This window comes from Diabrotica virgifera, chromosome 7, assembly GCF_917563875.1.
Source record: "Diabrotica virgifera virgifera chromosome 7, PGI_DIABVI_V3a".
Lineage (NCBI taxonomy): Eukaryota > Metazoa > Arthropoda > Insecta > Coleoptera > Chrysomelidae > Diabrotica > Diabrotica virgifera.
Genome location: NC_065449.1, coordinates 198584360 through 198602308, shown reverse-complemented (window position 1 = coordinate 198602308; position 17949 = coordinate 198584360). Strand labels below are relative to the sequence as shown.

Sequence of the window (17949 nt, the reverse complement as noted above, 5' to 3'; positions counted from 1 at the left end):
TGCCTTTTAAGTGTACTCCTCCTAATCTTTGTTTTTAAACCAAGAAGAGTAAACTAAAAAGACAGATTCACACCCAAGAAAGTCACTAGAAATGTCACCAAATACATCTTGTTTTTTGGTTGATCATATCGGCCTTTGACGTTAATCCATAAATATTATATACTAATATGTCGCTAAAAAGTTCTAAAAACAACTGTTTTTATATAAAAACGGACTCAAAAAGTGAAAATTAAATGAATAACGCAAACAATACAAAAAATCGCTGATATAACTTAATTAACCTATGAAATGCCAATAGTGTCAAAATTTTATAAATGTCATTAGTGTCAAAATTTGATAACAGTAGAGTAAACTTGCCTGAGGTTGGACCAATTACAAACAAGCTTTACGGAGCGGGAAATTTAAATTACTCCTCTTGGTATAAAAAAAGACTATAGTTTAAAAACAAGGTATAGCTTTGACTTCATAATTTTTTATTTTACAGAAAAGAATGTGTGTTCTTTGTACACACGTAAGAAGGTATAGGTACTTCTATTATATGATTTCCACGAAATCAATATACTTTAAACAGTTTATTTATATTTAATTTAAATATTAAACTAATTTTAATACTTACTACTTTCCAAAAATTTTTATTAAAACAATACCAAAAATTAAAAAAATAAAAGAATAAAACACACACAAACACATTGAAAAATGTCACAAAGAAATGATTTTTGAACAATAATTGTTGCCAAAAATTTGAACTAAATACCTATTTTCTGAAAAAAAAAATATCTAATAATATACTTACAATCATAAAAGTATAAAAAAAATAGTAACTTGCATTGGGGATCGAACCCACTTCCCGTCGATCGAAAATCAAAGTGCTTTCCCATTGCGCCACCTTCGCATATCTGTCATGTGGGAATATACTACACCAACTGAACGTTTACACCATAAACTTTTGACAGTTGTTTATTATTTATATGAATTTAATCAAATTAGTTTGATTTTTGTGGAATTAAAGGAATATTTTGTGGAATAACAATATATTAGGTGAATATTGGTAGAAATTTTGATGGTAATCAAATTATGTAAATCAAAGCATTACATAATATACTATTTTGATAGGTTTATTTTAAATTTTCCAAGTAGGTAGGAACCTATGTAATTTTTTATTAGGATACTGAAACATTTACAATTGTTACGTACCTGTCGCTTTAAAAAATATTTAAACAGTCACTACAATTATAAACTTGCTTTTTTCTCTGCCATCACAACAATAAAAACTAATATACACAACATTTGTTTATTCATAATCTCCATATTGAACAATTATTAACAGATGATTTTAACACCCAATCAGATCCCGTTTAACGTTTGAGCGACTAATACCAAACTGTCGGTGTGTATATATATTTGGTATAGTATTAAGTTGAGCTAGCTAATGTGTTGGTTTACCTATTAAATAGTTGATAGCGATGGTGACAAAAAAGACAAAATAAGGAACCAAGACCTAAGGAAAAGAACAGGTATCACTGATGTCGTTGAACGTATGGTCAAGCTGAAATAGAATTGGGCAGGTCACATAGCGAGACTGAAAGACTCCAGATGGACCAGAAAACTAATTGACTGGCGCCCAAGAGAAGACAAATGCAGCAGAGGACGACCACCAAAACGCTGGATGGACGACATTAAACGAATATCCAAGAAATAGCAACAAGAAGCACAGAACCGTGAAGAGTGGCGAAAAATGGGAGAGACCTATGTCCAGCAGTGGACAGAAAAGGTTGCATGATGATGATGATGATGATAGTGAAATACAGTGGAACCTCGATAACTCGGATTAATCGGGACCGCGGCCGATCCGGGTTATCGAAAATCCGAGATAGTCGGAGAATATGGTAAAAATTAATAAAATACGGTATACTTACAGATAAACTCCGTTAGAATTGAAATAACATGAAATATATTTATAAATATGCACAGTACCTACACATCAAAATTACTGAAAAAAAAACACCAAACACAAACGTAAGCAAACGGAAGCGAACAATACAAGACACACAATACAGTCACAACCATACAAACAGTGGAAACTAAAGACCATTGTTTATAAAAGAATTTTTTAAATAGTCTCCTAAACAATGCTAAGACAGTTTGAAATAAAAAGGAATAGGTACTACAGACAGGTGCCTGTTGTTTCTGCGGCGTGTGCTATGAGTCATTTTTACTATCGACTATCGTATAGTTCAAATTACACACATACACATCTCTCAAATATTATATTACATACATTTTTATTGTTGAAAGGTTTGTCTGATAATTAACTATTTTGATGGGAAATAAGCCACAATTAAATTGAACAATAATTTTATTAACGTTTCGACGCCCAAATCGGGTCGTTGTCAAAATACAAAATATTGAAAATCAAAATGTTTATCTGATGAAAATCGGTCCGGGTTAGCCGGACTTCCGGGCTATCGGGGGCCGACTTATCGGGGTTCCACTGTATTTATAATCAAAAATTAATCTTTTTAACTGTTGCAGTCCCAATCATACAAACGAACTGCTTCTTTTCAATTGCACAAATGTTTTTTAAATCTACACAACTACACTCAAAGCTACAAATAGGGAACCTGCACATTTTTTTATTACATAATAATGTATAGTAGAAGAAGTGAAAATATCTATTGAAAAACTAAGGAACCACAAATCTCCAGGCAGCGATGGCATCCCAGCAGAGTTATTTAAGCACGGTGGAAAGCAGATCGCCAAGGTGATGCGAGAAATTGTTTGTAAAATTTGGTCTGAGGAGCAAATGCCTGAAGAATGGAGTTTAGGCTTAATATGCCCGTTACACAAAAAGGGAAACCAACTGGAATGCAATAATTACCGCGGAATAACTCTCCTAAATACAGCATACAAGATATTGTCAAACATTTTACACGAGAGATTGAAGCCCTATACCGAAACGTTTCTAGGAGAATATCAGGCAGGATTCAGGCGCGGACGTTCAACCATTAACCAGATCTTTACACTACGACAGATCCTCGAAAAAGCGCAAGAGTTTAACATAGATATGTACCATATTTTTGTCGATTTTAAAGCGGCATATGACAGTGTCTTAAGACCAAGTCTTTACAATGCTATGAATGAGTTGGGAATTCCAAAAAAACTCATATCTATGATAAAAGTGACAATGGCGAAGATGCTATCAGCAGTAAAAATTCAAAACGAGTCGTCAACCCTATTCGAAATACATAAGGGGTTAAGGCAGGGAGATGCGCTGGCGTGTCAGCTTTTTAATGTAGCCTTAGAAAAAGTTGTACGAGACGCTAATTTAGATAGCAGAGGAACAATATTTAATAGATCAGTCCAAATTCTTGCATATGCAGATGACGTGGACATTATAACAAGAACCAGGGCGAGAACTGCGGAAATCCTAACCGATCTAATAGCAGCAGCAGAACTAATGGGGTTACATATAAATCAAAATAAAACAAAATTCATGGCGACCAACACAAACACAAGAGCTGGAAACGTTGATGCAGATCTAATCATCAATGACCAAAACTTCGAAGCGGTCAAAGAGTTCATATATCTAGGGACATAGGTTAACCCCAATAATGACACATCTGAGGAAATAAAAAGGCGTATAATAATTGCAAACAGGTGTTATCATGGTCTATCAAAGTACTTATCTAACAAACATCTGTCTCAAAAAACTCGTATAAGGCTGTATAGAACATTGATAGTCCCCGTTCTCACATATGGTTCAGAGGCATGGACGCTAACTAAAACAGATGAATCCGCTCTATCAATTTTTGAAAGAAAGGTACTACGCAAGATATTCGGAGCGGTTTGTGAGAACGGAATATGGAGGCGTAGATATAACTTTGAACTGCAGAATGTCTACAAGCAAACGTTTGGTGGAAAAGATATTATCACTATAATTAAGCGAAATCGCCTGCAGTGGGCAGGACATGTAGCCCGAGCCCCTGAATCGAACATGATAAAAAGGATTCTAACAGCTCAACCCGTGGGAATGAGAAGACGGGGTAGACCAAAGTTGAGGTGGATGGACGGGGTAACACAAGATGCCGAGAAGATCGGAGTCGGCAACTGGAAAGTGCAGGCAAGGGACAGAACAGAATGGCGTAGAACGCTTGAGAAGGTCAGGGCCCTCTAATGGCTGTAGCACCAGGATGATGATGAATAATGTACAGTTTTGTACAAAAATGAGATTTCCAAAATTTCACGCTTCAAAAACTCATAATAACTTAGAAGTACAAATTAAAGTCAGGTATCTTAAAATAGTTCAAACGACCCGTGACGTCATAGAGTTTAACTATATGGTTCCGTTTATGGTTATATTTAGGTACATTCTTCTTCTTCTTCTTTAGTTTATTGGCCTCCACTTACTTGGGTATTTGGCCAGCTCGTCGTCGCGTAATAAAGGAAAAATATTTGTATTCTAATGACATTTATCGTATGTCATTGTAATAATATATACCAGTTTGTTGAGATTGGAGTTTGATTCAGGTTTTGAAGGTAAGGAAAGAAGGTTTACTATGAAAAATAAAACCATTTTGTAAAAGTACTATGAATACTATAAAAGTTTTCTATGAATAGTTCAAACGATCAAGAACACTTGTAACGTGACATAACTGTATTTTCTACTGACGTTTATAATGTCTAATTTAAAATTATATACAATTTTGTTTACGAATGTAAACATATAACCCCGTGACGTCACGACGCGTTTTGGGCTGCCTGGTATAAGTTGAATTTTTAATTGTCTTTAGGGACCAAACGAAAGACAAACAAAACTTTTTTTATCTTTGATACATGCTTTAAATTATGTTCTGTTGTGATTTATAACATTTTTTTCGAATATAAAATTTTATGCAAGTTCCCTATTCCACTCAATGCTAACTTTGTGGAAGTATTATAAAAGTTTCATTCTTCTTGATGATTGAAAAGGTGTATTTTACTTTACAAGAATAATTAACTGTTGCTTAGGATTAAAATATTGTTAGATTAGTAGAAATTTTTAAGTAAATAATTAAAATTATGTCATACTTTTTACCTAAAGTAAAAAATATTGATTGATTGTGTTTCTATTTAAATGCATTTCTTAACAATGGCCTATTCTTCACCTTTGAGTACCGCGCCCAAATTTTAGCAGTGGGTAGCTTCAAAGACAATTTGCCAATGTCATTCTCGATCTTGCGCAGCATGTAATAATTCATCTTCTCTAGTGACTCGATCTAAAGGGAATCGAAGATCTTCGATACTGTCAGTCATGATCTCTGTGTCATCTGCATATCTGATGTTGTTAATAGTTTCTCCCCCAATTCGAACTCCACATTGTCCTTCCAAGGCTTCGTTAAGTATTATTTCTGAGTAAGCATTAAATAAAGTTGAAGATATCACACAACCCTGTCTGACACCTCTTTGAATGTAAATTGTGTCTGTCTCTTTGACGTCTATCAGAATAGAAGCTTCTTGATTTCAATATAGATGTTGTAAAAGTATCAGATCTTTATGATATATTCCAGTCATTTTAGATATTCAAACAGTCTTATGTTGAACCCTATCAAACGCCTTCTCAAAATCTATAAAGCAGACGTAAATTGGTTTCTGCACTTTTCATGATCGTTGAAGTAATGTTAGCATTGAGAACAAAGCTTCTCTCGTTCCCAGTCCTTCTATGAAACCAAATTGTTTTTTCCCATTATTTCTTTACATTTCTGCTTAATTCTGGTAGGAATTATCGTAAGAAGTAGTTTGAGAGAGTGACTCATGAGACTAATAATTAGTCTAAAGTCTTTACATGTTGACGTATTAGGTTCTTTTGGAAGTGGGATAAATGTAGACTCCAATCATATTTGTGGCATTATTCCAGTTAGACCGGGCAGTATCGTCGCCCCCGCTAGCGAAATTATTCCGATTCGATTTTTTTGCTCAAACTTACTCAAAAAGAGGTGCTTATAACATATCCTAAGGGTGCCGTGGTCGAAAAATTGTTTAAACAATTTTTTTAAACAAATTCACAAAAATAATTTTTTCATTTTGAACAACATTTTTTTTAGATAAGTTGGATCATTGTGAGCAAAAAGGTCTCTTGTCATTTTTCTCTAAAATTGATTGTTGTCGAGTTATATGCGATTAAAAATTTGAAAAATGCGAAAATGGCCATTTTCAAGGCTTAATAACTCGATTAAAAATTATTATTATGAAATTCAAAAAGTGACCAAATCAAGTTTCAAACCCCTTCTGCAAGGTTCTGAAGAGATTTTTGTCATTATTTTATTACAAAGCTGCTGTTTTTAATTATTAACAATTAGCGCTATAGTCCAACTGTATCGTCGCCCCCGCTAGCGAAATTATTCCGATTCGATTTTTTTGCACAAACTTACTCAAAGAGAGGTCCTTATAACATATCCACAGGGTGCCGAGCGGTGCCGTGGTCGAAAAATTGTTTAAACAATTTTTTTAAACAAATTCAAAAAAATCATTTTTTCATTGCGAATGATTTTTTTTTAGATAATTTGGGTGATTCTGAGCAAAAACGGTCTCTTGTGATTTTTCTCTAAAATGGATCGTTGTCGAGTTATATGGCCATTTTCGCATTTTTCAAATTTTAAATCGCGTATAGCTAGACAACAATCAATTTTAGAGAAAAATCACAAGAGACCTTTTTTGTCCAGAATGTCCCAAATTATGAAAAAACAATTTGTTCGAAGTGAAAAAAATATTTTTGTGAATTTGTTTAAAAAAAATTGTTTAAACAATTTTTCGACCACGGCACCGCCCGGCACCCTGTGGATATGTTATAATGACCTCTTTTTGAGTAAGTTTGTGTAAAAAAATCGAATCGGAATAATTTCACTAACGGGGGCGACGATACATCCTGGACTATAGCGCTAATTGTTAATAATTTAAAATAACAGCTTTATAATAAAATATTGACAAAAACCTCTTCAGAACCTTGAAGAAGGGGTTTGAAACTTGATTTGGTCACTTTTTTAATTTCATAGTAATAATTTTTAATCGAGTTAGTAATCCTTGAAAATGGCCATTTTCGTATTTTTTAAATTTTTAATCGCATATAACTCGACAACAATCAATTTTAGAAAAAAATGATAACAGACCTTTTTTGCTCAGAATGACCCAATTTATCTAAAATAAATTGTTTGAAATAAAAAAATTATTTTTGTGAATTTGTTTAAAAAAAAATGTTTAAACAATTTTTCGACCACGGCACCGCCCGGCACCCTGCCGATATGTTATAAGGACCTCTTTTTGAGTAAGTTTGTGCAAAAAAAATCGAATCGGAATAATTTCGCTAGCGGGGGCGACGATACTGCCCGGTCTAAGTTTTGTATATGTATGTACAGTGGGTGATCATATTATTAGAGCCACCTCAGAAAATTTTACTTTTGTTTAATAATGGTATGTGTAAGTTTTTTTCTTTATACGGTCCACGTTGCCTTTGAAACTTTCGAAATGGATGCTATGTTTCTTTTGCAGTATTGAATATTTAAGTTTTTAATATAATACTACCTTTATTGTTGTTTGATAATGATTTTTTAATATAATACTACCTTATTTAAGTTTTTATTTCTGCTATTTTTCTTGGTGAGATGTCTTTGGATTTCCCATGATGTTCTGGTACCACTAGTGTAATGAACACGTAATTTTTACTAAATTCACAAAATATAGTATAGGGCTGTCAGAATATCACTAGAGAGCAATGTAAACTCATAAAGTTTATTATAACTCTAAACACCAAGAATACAAAATAATAGGCACACAAGTTGTAAGCTAGGCTGGGCAGCACTGACAAACAATGTCATCTGAGTCACGCATTGCCACACATGCGTGCTGCCACTATTGTCAGACTATTTATTGCACTTTCATAAAGTGTAACAAGACAGCAAAATGGAAACAAATGCATTAATATATGATACAGCTCAATTATATACCCTTCCTCTAAAATCTAAAACATTGAATTTTACTAGGTAGCTCTAATAATATGATCACCCACTGTAGTTATAAATGTTTGTTAGTTCTGAGACATTGTCGTCATCTATACTTTATTTCACGTTAAGAATAGAACATTGTGAAGATAGCCCCATGCATTTCCTATGAACTATAGAAGCGCGCCGATGCCACGCCGTACTGATTAAAATGAGTCGTATATCGGCAGTCGAGTAGCCACCCGTGCCCGAGAGGTTTGTCAACACTGATCTCCATAAGCGTAACGTTCTATTCTTAACGTGAAATAAAGTATAGAAGTTTGAGACAGTCTGATGGTATTTGGTCAGGGCCTGGAAGGGGCTATGGGTTATTAAATTTAATTAATTCTTGGCTTATTTAGGTTTCTTATGTTTTAGATGAAGGTGAACAATCTGGGGGAGAACAGGATAATGCTGCAGCCGCTAGTAAGAAAAAGAAAAGGAAGAGACCAAATCAAACTGGTGTGAAAAGTACCATCAACAAAAATCCTAAAGGTAATCTTGGAAAATTACCCAAATTGGAACCAACTGATTTTACCACTAGAGTGAAACCAGATGCAGGGACTATTGATAATCTATTTACCAACATGTTGAAAGAGACATCCAATTGCTTTATTGTGTTGTAAGTTTGTGACAAGTTATATTTTTAATATTTTTTTACTTTTAGTTTTCTTTATACTGTAACCGCCACGCTAGTAGATACACGGGTACCTAATTTCTGGGCGTGGGCTAATCTGGCATGTTCTCACCGTTGATTTTCATGTCTGTTCAAAATAATAATTGTTTTTCCATACAAAAAATACATTAATTACCATTGTTACTCTGCTTTTAAAAAAACTATTCAAACACCAACAATATTACGATACTTTATAATAATGTACCCGCGTGTCTAGTAGCGTGGCGGTTACATTTTTATCAGGATTTCTCTATAAACAATTTTAAGAAATGTTTTTGAACTATTACCCACAACCACTATTACCTAATATTCACCAATATCATTAACATTTATAGGTATAAAAATTCTTGCTAATTAAAAGTTTCTGAACAGTTTATACCAGGTGATTCAGTGAAACGGCACAATCTGGCAACGCTGTTGTGAATCTAAAGAGTGGGAAGTTTAGTTATCATGGAGGAATGACCAGGTGAACAACGCGCATTTGCTGTGAAAGCTTATTACAAAAATGGTGAAAGTTGTGTGTCTGTATCATTGACATATTACAGTGCAGACAAAAAAAATCTTTACATGCGTTCTGTCTGCGGTTGGTTGGGAGGGGAGGAGAGGGGGAGAGCGTACTTGCGACGGCAATTGTCTGTAGTTTACAGACCACTTAGCTTATTTAACTCGAGTCTAGATCCCGAGCCGAGGATTAGCGGCGTGTAATTTGTGTTGCCTATATAAACTTGAATCGCGAATGTTTATTATTCAAAAAATTACAACTGTACAAATCAATGACATTTGTGTGCATTTTTTTGGCATGAAAGTTTAAACTTGGCTTATGTCTAAATTTATAGACGTTGCCTTTAAGCATTTTTAAAGGGGCAATTGCATCCAATTTGTTGGGATGCGAACTTTTTACATGTCTTTTTAAATCATGTTTACGTTTATACACGTTTCCGCATTCCAAGCACTTATTAATTATTTCCACACCGAACATTTTCGTTGTCAAGAAAATGAAATACCTACTCAAAAGCAAACACAAACACAGAACTGTGAACAGTAGAAATGATTGAATCGGAAAATTTATCTAACAGCTTCAGTGTTCAATTGATAATTATACAAAGAGTCTACATTCTACCACATCCAATACTATTTTAATATTAAATATCATGCAACCGCAGTAAATATCGGTTTTTGCCTGAAAGGAGGAAGACCTAACCCTTCGGTCCAAACCTAACTTACGGGTATTAGAGTGAGAGAACCGCAGGGCAGGAGGTATTTGACCGCTGCGCGCAATCACAACCCACCCTTTTTATTATCACTAAACGGTCTTTTCAGCGTTTTAAATAACACTCAAGGCCCATTTCGTTGATTCAAGTTTATATAGGCAACCCAAATTAGACGCCGCTAATCCTCGGCTCGGGATTTAGACAGAATACTTATTTAGGATACTCTGCGCGTTTGCACTGTAAACAGTTGGCTTTGTGCGGGTAGTAAGTGTTAAACTTTGTCTCATTTGTTGCAGCCGAACGTTTCAGTTGATAAATAGCCTCTCTTGAAGCACCGATATCACGTGCTACGGTAATTACAGAGTCCCCTTTCTCCAGTAATGTTAAAGCACGAACCTTCTCCTCTTTTGTGAGTTTCTTTCGACCCATATTTGTCAGCTCAATTTAGAATTTGACGATCTCAAACTTTACGCGGTAAATGAGACGAAGTTTAACACTGACTACGCGCACAAAGCCAACTATTTACAGTGCAAACGCGCAGAATACCCTAAATAAGCTAAGCGGTCCGTAAACTACAGACAATTTCCGTCGCAAGTACGCTATCCTCCCTCCCCTCCAACCAAGCGCAGACAGAACGCATGCAAATTGTCTTCAAATTTGGTGATTTATTTGGCAATGTAAAGATTTTTTTGTCGGCACTGTAAGCCTAGACTCGGCATACTCACCAAAAAAGCGTAACGCGGAAACAGCATGGAAACAGTCGATCGGTGGTTTATCTATCTCTTTTAACCAAACGATCCCGCGCATGTGACTGACAAAGATGGCTAGACCACTCAATCCTATGTTGACGTTACACCCCGATACATTGAGTGGCATATCTCTAGCCAAGTCTATTCTTGACATGTCTCTGGTCTGTGTAATGGTCGTTTCATTGACAGTACCATTTGCTGCCCCGCGCTCCAGTTCCGTCTAACAAGGCTATCCAAACTTGGGTTAGGAACTTTGAAAGTAGTGGTACAGCACACAGAAAAGAGATGGCAGTGTCAGAACTGCTTGCACACCACAGAATATTGAAGTGAAGACGAAGCTTAAATCTACGAGCAGAATTTTGCACAAAGATCTTGAGTATCTTCCATACAAAATCCAGATTGTGCAAGCCCTTAATGTTTGAGATTATCCTACCCGACTAGGGTTTTGTAAACAAATCTTTGGATGAGTGATAAAGCCCACTTTCGTCTAAGTGGGTTACGATAGCCTGGGTACCGGGGCACGAGGGTCATAAGGGCAATGAAAAAGCAGATAAAATGGCCAAACAAGGCTCATCAATGCCATTCGTTGGACCGGAACCCTTCTGCGGCGTTGCAAAGGCAGTTACAAGAACGGATACAAGAAAGTGGGTAGCTCACAAATCTTTGGAATAGTGGAGGAATTCACCAAGACAAAGACAGGTGAAACAGTTCATTACAGAACATGCGCCACAATTTACGGCAGACCTAATAAGCAAAGACAGAAAAACATTCAAAGCCATAGTAGGTCTGCTAACAGGGCACTGTAAGCTGAATAGGCACTTAAAGCTGATGGGATTGTCGGATGATGACCTGTGCAGATTCTATCACCTGGAAGAAGAAACATCAGAGTACATTCTATGGCAAATGTGCGGTTCTCATTAGGAGAAGAAAATCCAACGCCAATCAGCTACATGGAGGGTTCAGTCTCGAAGCTATTAGACTTTTTAAAAAGGGTCAGGCTAGAGAATGCTATCTAGGACTAAAGGGCCACAATAGATCTGAAAAGGTCGCAGTGGAATAGGCCAGAAGGCCACCTCTTTAAATTCATATATCTAAGTGGGTATGTAAACAAACAAAATTTCTGCTATTGGTCCGACAATAATCCGCTGAAATTACACGAAAGACCCCTATATTTAGAAAAGGTAACCACGTGGTGTGAAATTTCTTTGTTAAGGATCATCGGACCTTACTTTTTTAGGACTAGAATGGGCACGCAGTAACAATAAACTCTGATCGCTACGTGTACAGGGTTATTCAGTATATTATTTTGACCCCCCTGTAAACTGCCTTATTTACAGAATTAGAAAAAAATGAAACATACAAAAGTTATTCGATTTTTGATTTTTTGACATAATATATATCATACTAGTGACGTCATTCATCTGGGCGTGATGACGTAATCGACTATTTTTTTAAATGAGAATAGGGGTCGTGTACTAGCTCATTTGAAAGGTTATTCAGTTCTCTATTCAGTAATATAAACATTAAGATAATTCAAAAATGAATAACCATTTTTCAATTTCATATTCATATTTTCATTGTTTTCATTCTGGTGGGATGTAGAATCGCATTATGTTGTTTTATATGCCATTAGAGTGAAAACTTAGTCTTTTTATTAAGATAATTATTTATACCAAAAAAATTTTTAATTAAATTAATTGACACAAAAAGAAGAATGTATGTAATCTATTTAATTCAAAATTTCTTCTACTGCTGAAGTTTATTGCACAAATAAACATTGCTTTTTGCTTAAATTCAATGTTCAAACTGCCAAGAGGCAGATGGGTGGCAGCTTGAATATTGAATTTAAGTGAAAAATAATGTTTATTTGTTCAATAAACATTTATTTGTTTTCTGACAGCAGTAGAATGTATTTTGAATTAAATAAATTACATACAGTCGGAAAAATGAAAGAATACCCATGAACGATCACATCAATCACATATTTTGTATTTGCCATAAATAACAAACGAGAGAGATAGATTATTAATAATCTGAATAATATGTGATTGATGTGATCGTTCATGGGTATTCTTTCATTTTTCCGACTGTACATTCTTCTTTTTGTGTCAACTAATTTAATTTAAAAAAAAAATTGGACACCCTGTATAAATAATCATATTAATGTTTATATTACTGAATAGAGAATTGAATAAACTTTCAAATGAGATAGCGCACGACCCCTATTCTCATTTAAAAAAAATAGTCGATTACGTCAACACGCCCAGATGGATGCACTATTTAGTACGCTATACAGTATGTCCCTGTAAGTTATATCCATATGGAAAACTTTTTTATTATTAATTTTACGAAAAAAAGTTATTCTTCATTAAAAGGTCTGCATGGTCTAAAACCTAAGATTCAACCATCAAATATCAAATTTTATGAATATTATACAAGGTATCTCAAAAAGTTTGAATTTCACTCAAGAGTAAAGTAGCTTTATTTTTCACAATATTGAAAATTGTTATTATGAAAAGTTATTTGGAATTAAAAACTATATTCTAATATGCAATTACATCGTTCTAATTAAAAAAAAATTAAAGGCACTCGTGGGAGTGCCGATAGAAGTGAAAACTTCTTATAGTATAACCCATCCTAAATGAAGTGCTATACCTATATCATATACGATATACGCGATGCGTATGCCCTATGAAATTTATGTATACATACACATAATTTATACATGTACAAAATTTATTTCAGCGAAGTGATGACGGTCGCAAATTAAATACTTTTTCCCCATCCAAGAAGTGCACAACGTCCCTAAAGAAATTTTCAGTTCAAAAATTTATTTCATCGAAGCGATAACGGTCGCTAATTTACTACTTTTTCCCCATCCAAAAACTGCACAACGTCCCTCAAGAAGTTTTCACTTCAAATATTTATTTCGTCGAAGCGATGATGGTCGCTAACTTAATACTTTTTTACATCGAAAAAGTGCACAACGTCCCTAAATAAGTTTCACTTTAAATATTTATTTCGTCGAAGTGATTACGGCCCTAATTCAATACTTTTCCTCCATACAAAAAGTGCACAACGTCCCTATAAAAGTTTTCACTTAAAAAATTTATTTCGTCGAAGCGATGACGGTCGCTAATTTAATAATTTTTTCTTATCCAAAAAGTGCACAACGTCCCTCAAGAAGTTTTTACTTCAAAAATTATTTCGTCGAAGCGATGAAGGTTCGCTAATATAATATTTTCCCCATCCAAAAAGTGCACAACGTCCCTCAAGAAGTTTCCACTTATTTCATAGAAGCCATGACGGTCGCTAATTTAATGCTTTTTTCCATCGAAAAAGTGCACAACGTCCCTAAAGAAGTTTCACTTCAAATATATATTTCGTCGAAGCGATGACGGTCCATAATTCAATACTTTTCCCCCATCCAAAAAGTGCACAACGTCCCTAAAGAAGTTTTTACTTCACATGTTTATTTCGTCGAAGCGATGACGGTTGCTTATTTATTACTTTTTCCCCATCCAAAAAGTGCACAAAGTCCCTAAGAAGTTTTCACTTCAAAAATTTATTTCGCCGAAGCGATGACGGTCGCCAATTCGATACTTCTTCTCCATCTAAAAAGTGCACAACGTTCCCAAAAGAAGTTTTCACTTTAAAAATGTATTTTGCCGAAGCGATGACGGTCGCGATGACGTTCGCTAATTCAATACTTTTTCCCTACCTAAAAAGGGCACAACGTCCCTAAAGAAATTTTCACTTCAAAAATTTATTTCGTTGAAACGATGACGGTCGCTAATTTAATAATTTTTCCCTATCCAAAAAGTGCACAACGACCCTCAAGAAGTTTTCACTTCAAAAATGTATTTCTTCGAAGCGATGACGGTCGCCAATTTAATACTTTTTGCCATCCAAAAAGTGCACAACGTCCCTAAAGAAGTTTTCACTTCAATACATATACGTGCAAAATTTATTTCGCCGAAGAGATGACGGTCGCGAAATAAATCTTTTTTCCCCATCCTAAAATAGGTTTTACATTTATTTTAAATTTAAATACTTCTATACAATTTATATATACATACAAATAATATATAGCATAAGCGATGACGGTCGCAGTGACGGTCGCGATGACGGTCGCAATGATGGTTGCGAATTCAATGCTTTTCCCCTATCCAAAAATCGCACAACGTCCCAAAAGAAGTTTTCACTTCAAAAATTTTTTTGAAACATTATGGATAACTAAGATTATTTTCAGTTATTTCAATTCTGATAACTCTTTTATTATTAATTTACGAAGAAAAGTGATTGTTAATAAAAAATTCTGCATGGTGTAAAACCTAAAATACAACTATCTTATATCAAATTTTATCAATTTTATACGAGGTATGTCAAAAAATATGAATTTCGCTCAATAGTAAAATACCTTTATTTTTCACAATATTGAAAATTGTTTTAACTATTTATAATGGGAAATAAGCCACAATATTATTAAAAAATGATTTTTATTAACGTTTCGACGCCCAAATCGGGTGCCGTTGTCAAAATACAAAATACTACTAAAATAAACAAAAATGTTGTTGCTTAGTAAAAAAAAATCTTCTAATAATTTATTTAATTTGACTCATTTATATCGGCAATTCAGATACATATGATACATTTTAAAGTAGAAGATTTTAAAATGATATTGCCAATATTTATGAGTTGCGTTCCTGGGACGACTTTACTGAAAGATAGTTCATTCGATTACATGAAATCAACCCCAACTCAAGAATATCCGTCACGAAAAAATTATAGCATGTGATCTGTCTTTAAAAAGACAACCACATGCAATAATATAAAATAAAAATAAAATAATAATAACAATAATAATAAAAATCATTTTTTAATAATATTGTGGCTTATTTCCCATTATAAATAGTTAAAATTGTAAAAATGCCACAAGAAAATAGCTTTAGAACAACATTGAAAATTGTTATTATGAAAAAGTATTTAGAATTAAAAACTATATTTCAATGTGTAATTACATCCTTCTAATTGAAATATTCTGAACTATAAAGGTACTTTACTTTTGATCTAAATTTATCTTTTTTGACCTACCTCGTATAAAATGAATAAAATTTGATATAAGATGGTTCGATTTTAGGTTTTAGACCATGCAGAAGTTGTTATTAACCCATTAGCGCCCAGCGTCCTCGTTTGAGGACGGTTTGTTTAGGTGGGGATAAAACAATTTCTGCGTGAATATTTTGTGATTGTCTACCTCAGTGGCTTAGTAGAAGTACTACCGTAGACATATGTGTATCTATTCATGCTTTATTTTTATTTGACGAAATACTAGCCTAAGACGTTTTTTTAAGTTTACTGAACTATACTTACATCGGTGTGCATAAGTTTTTTTATATACAAAGGTGAGTTTTAAAAATTTGTGTTTTTTATTAGGTTAGATCCACAACTTGCACAAAAAATACAAAAATGACTACCCAGTAAAAAAAATGTTAAAAAAATTATAAGAGTATTATGCGTCCTCCAATGAGGACGTTGGGCAAATTCCTATATTTTGTGTAAAAAGTCTAGATTGGCATTTTTAGTAACTAATTATTTTCTTCGATCCTAGGATGAGAAAAAAATATTTATTAGAGAAAACCGAACTTCAAAGTGTCCTACCAAACAATAAAAATACCTAGAACAGAAACCTTGAGGTGCATATGACTGGTGCTTTGACAGCAACAATACATTCAATGTATTTCTATTGGAACCAATTATGATACGGTTTTTCTCACTAACCAAGTTCAACAATGGAGTAAAAAGAAAAAAAAATACAAGTTTCCCAACTATCCGCTATTTCCAATATATGGGTGGCGCGGATCACCATGACTGGTTGTAAGAAAAACACCATATATCTGTAAGAGGAAAAAAATGGTATTGGTGTCTCATTACACGAATGATAGATATGGCTATCGTAAATGGGTGCGTGCTATACAACATGATACATAAGGGAAAATATATCCATCAAAGAATTTAGGCGACAAGTAGCTTATTCATATATTATCTAAAAATTGGACATGACGTAAGGTCGTCCATTTATTAGTCTTCCAAGTACATCAAGAAGCAATATCTCTGAAGACATTAGATATGATAGTAAAAACAAAAATGTAGCAAAACGAGAAAAACAACGAATATGCCAATATCGAAACTGTACGTCAAAACCGCGAACACATATTGCCAGAAATGTAATGTAACGCTTTGCGTGCCGATTTGTTTTGAACAATTTTATAAAAAAATATAGGATTTATATCAACATTTTTTAACTCCTTATTATATAATATGATTATAATTTGAAAAACTGCTAAATAAACTTTTGCTGAACTAAATTTTGTCTTTAATTTCATAGTAATTGAGCCCAGCGTCCTTAAATGAGGACAGATGTTTTTTCAAAAATTTGAAAACAAAAAACAAAATCTTTGATAGGACGTCATTTTGTACCTCAAAATATATTACGAAACAAAAAATTACGTTAAAAATGCAAAAAAAATCATTTGGGCGTTAATGGGTTAAGAATCACTTTTTTTCGTAAAATTAATAATAAAAGAGTTATCAGAATTAAAATAACTGAAAATAATGTTAGTTATCCATAATTTTTCAAAACAATTTTTTCCAATTAGAAGGATATAATTATATATTAGGATATAGTTTTTAATTCCAAACAACTTCTCATAATAGCAATTTTCAATATTGTGAAAAATAAAGCTACTTTACTCTTGAGTGAAATTCAAACTTTTTGAGATAGCTCGTATAATATTCATAAAATTTGATATTTGATGGTTGAATCTTAGGTTTTGGACCATGCAGAGCTTTTTATTAAGAATAACTTTTTTTCGTAAAATTAATAATAAAAATGTTTTCCAAATGGATACAACTTATAACTTACCTACTATGGATACAAATGTGTATGTCAAAAAATCATAATTTAAAAATCTAATAACTTTTGTATTTTACATTTTTTTCTAATTCTGTAAATAAAGCAGTTTACAGGAGGGTCAAAATATAGTGAATAACACTGTAGGTACATGTTAAATATTTTTTTCTTCCGGCAATCACACGACCTTTCAACAGGATGGCACATGTCACACATCACGAGTGTCAATAGATTTACTTAGGAGATCATTCCCTGGCCACCTCGTAGTCCGTAACTAAAGTCGAAGGTGTTTCAAAGAAACCCACCAAGGCTTTGAAAGAATGGATACTCGAAGAAGTGTCCGACAAAATGGAGGCCACATTTCCAATATCATCTTCAAAAACTGAATATT

At 33.7% G+C, this 17949-nt stretch overlaps 1 protein-coding gene across 2 annotated transcripts in view; it reads left to right on the top strand.

Annotated features, from left to right (window-relative positions):
* LOC114335235 (condensin complex subunit 2) overlaps positions 1-17949 on the top strand; it is a 66920-nt gene that overhangs the window by 7745 nt on the left and 41226 nt on the right. For both annotated transcript variants that reach the window (XM_050655307.1, XM_050655308.1), the window contains one exon: positions 8388-8631. In XM_050655307.1, the coding sequence (XP_050511264.1) occupies positions 8388-8631 (244 nt within the window). The remainder of the gene's footprint in view (positions 1-8387; positions 8632-17949) is intronic.